The sequence below is a fragment of the Vigna radiata genome, chromosome 10 (genome assembly GCF_000741045.1).
Source record: "Vigna radiata var. radiata cultivar VC1973A chromosome 10, Vradiata_ver6, whole genome shotgun sequence".
Lineage (NCBI taxonomy): Eukaryota > Viridiplantae > Streptophyta > Magnoliopsida > Fabales > Fabaceae > Vigna > Vigna radiata.
Window position 1 is genome coordinate 7710682 of NC_028360.1, and position 8129 is coordinate 7718810.

Below are 8129 nucleotides of genomic sequence, written 5' to 3' on the forward strand. Positions count from 1 at the left end.
GCTAATTTTCAATACTGATTTCATTTATTTATCTATACCTATATCAAATGAATACTTAATAACCTAATTAGAAATAGAATTTGCACATTAAACATTTCACTTTTTATTTATTTTACATTAATAATCTCCCACAATGTGGTACAGATAAAATAGTGATAAACATGTTGGAAAACAGTGAAGAAGTATATGGTGACATTGTGAGGCTATTTTTTTTGTAAAATAGTTAAAATAAAGAGTTACGAATGGTGATGAATGAAACCCTAATAAAGGAATATTATTTTTAACTGACTCTTTCTGCCTCATTTCTTTAGAAATAAAGGCAACAACTTGAGGTTACAGATTGTCGATTTGTTTAGAAAAAAAACCACAAATTTGAAATGAAAATGGTTGATTTGATAAAAACCACATATTTGTGATTACAAAATTAAGTTAGTTAATGACATTCCCAATGATTTAGGGTTACTTACGGTATTTTTTAATCGAGTTTTCACTATTTTTTCTTTTGTGGAAAGCATAGGCTCTGAAAATTCCACCTTCTTTTCTTTTATCCTTCCTGCTGAGAATTCAAAAACAACATTGAGAGAAGCTGATTATCGTCGAGTCAAGGAGGATTTGCACTGCTTTTTGCAGGCCATATCTCACAAACACAGGTAACCTAATGTCTCTTCAATTTCTTTCTAGTATTCTCTTCTTTTATCATCTTCTCAACACGAATAATCGTATATAACAACAAAACATGTTAATTTATCGATGAATTATGATATGTTAACAACTTTTGTTAATAATTTTTTAACAATAAATCTTGTGTCGCTATTTTATTATTCTATATATTTGAAACAGATCAGAACTATCACTAAAAAAGTTATCAAAAAAGAGTTGTTAAAAAACATTTTTTTTTTATCAATAGGATCAATTTACAGCATATAACAACAAAACGTTAATTTATCGATGGATCATGATATGTTAACAATTTTTTTTAACAACTTTTTAACAATTAGCCATGTGTCACTATTTTATTATTCTCTATATTTGAAACAGACCAATTACAAACTACCACTAGAAAAGTTGTCAAAAAAAAGTTGTTAAAAAAGCTTTTTTTTTTTGTATCAATAGGATCAATTTACAATATATAACAACAAAACATGTTAATTTATCGATGAACCATGATATGTTAATAATTTTTTAGCAATAAACCATGTGTCACTATTTTATTGTTATGTATATTTGAAACAGATTCGTCACGAACGGTCAAAGAAAATTGTTAAAAAAACATTTTTTTTATCGATAAGATGAATTTATAATATATAAATTTTAATATTGATAATGTGTAATTTGTTGTTAATGGTGTGAATAGGTAAAAAGTTTGTGATAGAAGAAATATGGAGCCAAAAGCTGATCATCAAAAGCCACCAAAGATGATGATGCTTAACAAACTCCCTGATAAACTTCCTGAGTTGGACGTTGAAATCATAAAGAAGAACTCAGCAATGCTGTCACCAACGTCTCAGAGCTCAAACATGAAAAAATCACCTGGGAGGATGAATTGTCTATGCTCACCCACCACACATGTCGGTTCCTTTAGATGTCGCCACCATCGATCTTCTTCTGGAATGCGTAGAGGAAAATCGATCGGTTCCAACCTCGCAGAATTGGGTTCAAAAGCTGGTCCAATAAGTGACTCACTCAATGCTCAATAGCTTTATTTTAATTCTTTTATTTTCAAAGATTCGAGTGAACATGTGTTATACTTTTGAGGACCAAATTCTCTATTTACTCTATTTAAATATACACTTACACAAACAACCATTGCTTGCATAAAAGTGTTTATCATCAGTTCTTTAGTTTGCTAATGATGTAAAAAGTTATTTCTTCAATGTTCAATTTTCTTTATATGTTATTTTCAAAACTTACGATTCAATCATGTATATAACAAATATAAAAAAGGAAAAACTAAATAGTAAACATGTATTTATTAGTATACAATATAGGCAAATCATAATTCACAAAATAATATGCCTACAATAATATGTATTATGTCTTATTAATTGTTAATGTTTTTTAATTACACCATAAATACTTTTTCTCTTCATATTTTTCATTGAGATCTTTTTGATGAAACCCATATTATAGTAAACTTGATTATGAGAAAACCCATATTATAGTAAGTATTTTTCAATTTAAATTAAGAATGTTAATTCTTGTTCTTAAGTTAACTTCTAACGTAATTAAGAGATGAAACACATAGAAAAATGATAACTCAAATCAATAATAAAAAAATATATTAATTCAACTTAGCTTCAAAATTCATAATGAAATTATAGTGGAATGATCTTAGAAGTTTAGTCTTCCATTAATGGAGTGGAATACATGATACAATAAAATGAGAAGAGAGGTGAATTATTGCTTCCAATGGAAGAGTATGATGAGTGAAGGAATAAGTGTTTATGCTTTTTTTGGTCTCCTTATATAGGCTTGATTAAACTTGGATTCTAAACATTCTATTGATAAAATATTTTATCTTATATATTCCAAATAATTAATAGACTTAGATAATTAAAAAATATTTGAAATATCTTTTCTATTGATATTTCTAGATTTAATTATCTTTTAAAATATCTAACAGATTTAATCTTACTCAAAATTACATTTCAACTTTTTTTATTTTATTCAAAATTAGATAGAAACCCAAATTTTTCTCCAATTACACCTTTAACCCATTCTTCCTTTCCAAAATTGTTTTTCCGCCTGTTAATTGACCAAATTGGACCAGAGTTAGACCCAAATTTAAGAAAATTTGGCCAGCTTTGGCCCAAGTTGACTTAGATAAGAGTTGCCAATTAAGGATTGCCATATGGTAGCCCCTTTTCTCATCCAAATTAGGCTTTCAAATTAGGATTGCGAAAGGAGATGAGTGTTGTTCGCGACGATGCTCTCATGGTGGCTCTTTGCGTACTGAAATGTGCGAGACTCCATGGTACAAAGGAGTTTGCGTTTTGGTTCTTGTTGAAGATGCAAGGCTGCTTTCACGTGGTTACATATTAAAATTGGGTTTCCTTGTTGTGGCACATGTTTTGCAGGTGTGTGATGGAGAAGAGTATTCGCGATTTAGTCTCGCAATGAAGATGAGATGGATATGGCCATGGATGCGCGAGGTGTTGTGCCTTGATTATGGTTTCTGTAGGTTAGATTTCGCGAAGAGGAGATTGGCGATGAAGAAGACATCGCGATTTGGGAATTTATGGTTCATCTCGAAGATAGAAATTGGGGCTTTGGGTTTCTGTTTTGTGATTCGCAGGTTCCATGGACTTTGATTGGAAGTTTGCGAATTTGGGGGTTTGAACCCGATTTGGATTCGCTCACGATGGTTCGAATTGATTTGAGATGGCGTTGGATTCTAGTTTTTCGTTTTGCATGTTGGGGTTTGATTGTGTGATGAAGATGAATGCAGGGAGATCGTCGCAGAGGAGATTGCGGTGGAGAATGGAGATGAAGATGAAATTCCTCGGGTTATCTCTGTTGTGGTTGTGGTGGACGGTTTTAGTGGTACGAGGATGATGAAGAATCTTCATGGCGGAACGAACTGGGTAGGATGAAGAGGACGACACGCGATTCGGCTTCGCGGTGGCTTGATGGAAGTTTGCAAAAACTATGGCAGTCTGCGCAAGATGGAAGATGGTGGTGCCACGGTGGCTGGTTGGTCTGGTGATGGAAGCGACATAAGAAGGTTGGTGGAAGAGGATTAGGATTTCTAGAGGTTCACACTCTATATGACCCTTGCATTATGCTATAACCACTGAAATAGTATATCCCATTCAAGAATCTGCTCAAATATGAACCTACACCCAATAACCCTTCCTATACAATCAAAACAGCCACTGTTGAGAATCAAAACACTCCACACCTTCAAGCATCGGCTTTGAACATTTAATAATACACCTAAACCTTATAACAATTATCCCATACCACACATAAATAATCAAGTTAGATATTAGACTCTTAAACTGTTGTTGCGCCAAAAAATAGCGAACATTCCTCTAATCCAAAATAACCAGTAAGATAACCTTCTCATATAAACTACACTGCCTACCATAGAATCCAATTAAAACAACACTTCAAACTACATATGACCATAAATTTTACCTTTGAACAACATGCAATAAAAACCCTTAGTTATACAAATTACCCCAAACATTTTACTCCACCATAAAGATCAAGATTCCTAAGATAAAAGCGTAATTCTGGTACCAAGACCTGCTACTCCTATAATAAAATATTATGAACCCTAATATACATAATTACATCCCAACTCCATAACACAATGCATGCTTACATATATATTTCCCAACAAAACCAAAATTTACATCCAATAAATAAGGCATGCTCAAGAAAATTTACTAAAACAACAACTAGAAAACAAAATTGTTAAGACAAAATTGTCTATATGTCTAAACACTCTCATGTTTTTAAGTTTAACAGAATAACATTAAATGAAATAAGAATCTGAAAATACCATGATGAAACATGAGACTTAGGCTCAAAATCCCTAATGTAGAAAAATCTTAGGAAAACTTCTAGGATTGAAGAAAACATAAAAAACCTGAGTCAAAATACCTAAACACAATGTTAAACGATTGATAAGTCAAAATGTCTTAAGAGAGTTATGTTAAACGCGTAAGCCTACTATACCCAAGAGGTATTCGGTTGAACTCTCAGGAAATGAAGAAATGTCAAGACAGGATCTTCGACAAAAAACTCAATCTTAAACCTAAAATGCAAAAGAAAACATAACATACTAAACACTATCACTCTAAAAAGGCAAAATCACAAAAGGCGTTTACTTAAGTCTAGACAATACCGTGAGCTAAAACTGTTACTTCATCTAACGATGAAGTTCTTTCTTAACGCCTGATATCTTTAGAAGAAAAACATAATTGTTAAAGGCTACCTCAATGGTAGAAAATGAAAATCACTTTGTTGTTTTGAGTAAGCATTGAATAACATTAAATGTTTAACGTTCAAAAACAACAAAAGTGATAAGAGATAAGACATATCTACTACATGCACAATCTACTCTATTCTTTACAGATAACCTACTCTACACACATCCACATGCTTATTTAAAAATCAAAAGTGGACATTATAGACAAAAGAGATATTCACATAATTTTCTTCACTTGAGAAACGGTGTCTAAAAGGAAGTACAACCTACTTTAAGCAAAGTACTAAAAAAGTAAGTATGCTCTGACAAGTTGACTTTAACTAATGACTGTTGTACACGAAGAAAGAGATTACAAAAGAATCAAGGCCAAAAGTTGAGTCTAATGGACATTTCTCAAAAAGCCTTTGAATAGAAGATTATTGAGATGAAGAATCAGGAGGACAACATATAACGAAAATATTCATCTTGAGAAAAGAATTCAAAAGAAAAAGCATAGAAAAGCTCAAGAAAAGAAAACATCCGAGTAGAAGAAAAGAAAAGAAAGTCAAGAAATACACTCGAGGTTCATTGTAATATTTGCTTATTGTTGTAAGAAAGAGAGAAAAAAGAGAAAGAAAAAAGAGAGAAACATTTGCAAGTGTTTAAACTGCATTGTATTGTACTCACATCTTCTCTACGAGAGTAATATTTTGAACGACTTGTAAGCAATCATTGATTGCAGTTCTTAAGAGAATTAAAAGACTTGTTGAACTTTGTGAAGTTAAGGAAATCTATACAAGGTTGTCTAGTACCAAGAGTGGTGCGAATACTCATCCAGTCTAGGGTAATAGGAGGTTATTCACCGACTCGGAAGACCAGGAGCGTTGCAAATACTCAGTTGTAATCTTGTTGAAGATTATAGTTGAACCCTCTGTAGAGGAGGCTCGACGTAGCTCTATTGGAGTGAGCCAGTATAAAAATATCCTTGGAATTATCTTTTACCTTTTGTCTAAACTCTTTTCTTATAAAACCTGCAACTGCATTTTTATTTCCACATACAAGAAACTTCTACACTAAACGATTCTTATTCAATTGAGGAAGTTCTTATAAACACTGCAGTATACATTTTGAATAGCACATTAAAAACAACTAGCATTCAGAATCATTAACAAGTCGAGTGTTCAAGTATTCATTTGAAAAATCCAAAACTCGACAAACGTGTTATATTAGAAGGGTTGCGAAAAGAATTTTTCCATTAACACTATTCCACCCTTTTCTATTCTCTAGACGGTCTTGTCTTAACATGATTAGGTTTCCTTTTTTGGCCATCAATCACATTGAAACAAAAATATGATATAATATCACAACTACATTTAACACTAGCTAAGGTTCGAACCCTATACCTCATGCATCAAAAAACCACATCAACCAATCAAACTATCACAAACAACTTTACTAGAACCATGCAAAACAAATAATCACGTCAATAAATAACATAGTAAATAAATAATAATACATGCATTTTATATGCACATCGAGAATTGAACACATAATCACGAACACAAACAAGGGATTCAAACCAACCAAGCTACACATCACTTCTAATGAACATACAATTTCTTATTATGTTATACTTATAAAACGTTGACAACACCTTTCTCATCACTTTGCATTTTCCCGGGTCCTATAGTTTTCACATTCTATGAAATTTCTAAAGGATCAAGGTAGAAGATGATTTAGAGTTTGTATGAGTTCATAGTATCTCATATTATCGTGAATTGTGGTTAATTCCATGAGTGATGAAATTTATGTTGACATTGCTAAGTATTCTTTGATTATATATATGATATGTGAATTGATTAGTTAATTATAGATTATGATCAAGGAACAATGTAATTTTATAATATGAGTGATGAGTTGAGTTACATAAAAATTGTCATAGAGATATGAGATGTTTATGTAAAAGAAATTGGAAAATGAAAGGTGAATATTTTTAAAGGATTTTATTATGATAGATACATAATTGTTTAGTGTGCAAGGCTATATTCTTTCTAAATGAGAAAGAGTATAATTCAATAAGATTAGTGTGATGCAATTGCGACTGACACTCTTTAAATTTATTCTTAAACTCTACCAAACTATTGGGCTCTGAAGAGTGCATGGTGTTCCTATAACTGGTTTAGGAATCATGAATTCCTTCTCAGTAGGACTTTGATAAACAATCTTAGGTGCAAAATTGTCAAAAATTCGAAATTAAGCAAGGAAATGAGCTATCAAACAGGAAGGCACTCAAAAAGACCCTAAGAAATGTCGTGAAACGGAATAAGAAAGCAAGAAATCAAAACAAGTTGCAATTGAATCAAAAATAGTGTCGCCTTACGAAATGTCAAATCTGTTTGACAAAATGCCTAACAGAAAATCAGATTATGGTGCATCAAATTTCAGAATATGACTTGCACTAGACTTTCAGCTTTTTAAAATGATATGAATGCTTCTTTTGGATTCTTTATTTTGTATAAACACAAACTAACCAAGCTTTTGCTGCAATTTTCATGCAAATTCAGATGCACCACACACACAGATTATAGAATTAAGCAAAGAAAATAACAACTTATAAGTAAAAAAGAGGCTAAAATTGGTGGTTTGGAGAGTGAAATTATAGAAAACTGTTAAAACTTGAAATTCCTTGGCATGATCATGTTTAGTTCATTGAATCAAACTTGTATGCACTGTTAACTGCTGCCAAACAACAGTATTTCCAAAATTCACTTATCTAGTTCCACTTTTGTATCGATTCAAACAACTCCACCACCAAATTTTAGATTTAGGGAATCAAATGAGTTTAAGACACTAAATTGTATTCAGACACAATAATTAATACTTGAGAAAGACACTAGAATCATACTTAAAGATGTTCAGCAATTATCTAAGTATTGAACCAAATTCTAAAACTGAAAAAATAATAGACTCTACTAAGCTAAGCAGATCGGCCAAGTGCAATTGATACTTTGTTGGAGTTTTCTCAGTGCAACCAAGTTGTGCCTATGCAATTCATTGCTTATATGGTATGCACATGGAACTGGCTCAACTAATCAGATGCATCTCAAAGCTCAACATACATTCATGTGCAAATAAAAGACCAGAAACAGATTATTGTTGTAAACAGATGCAAACTGTATCTGATGTCAAACATCATGCACCCGAGCTCTCA

General features: G+C 31.9%; 1 protein-coding gene across 1 annotated transcript; it reads left to right on the forward strand.

The window, feature by feature from the left end:
* Positions 1-1379: 1379 nt before the first annotated feature.
* Positions 1380-1697, forward strand: LOC106774750. The gene has a single exon (XM_014661789.1). It carries the CDS (start codon positions 1380-1382, stop codon positions 1695-1697), a length of 318 nt encoding a protein of 105 aa, XP_014517275.1.
* The last annotated feature ends 6432 nt before the right edge of the window (positions 1698-8129 follow it).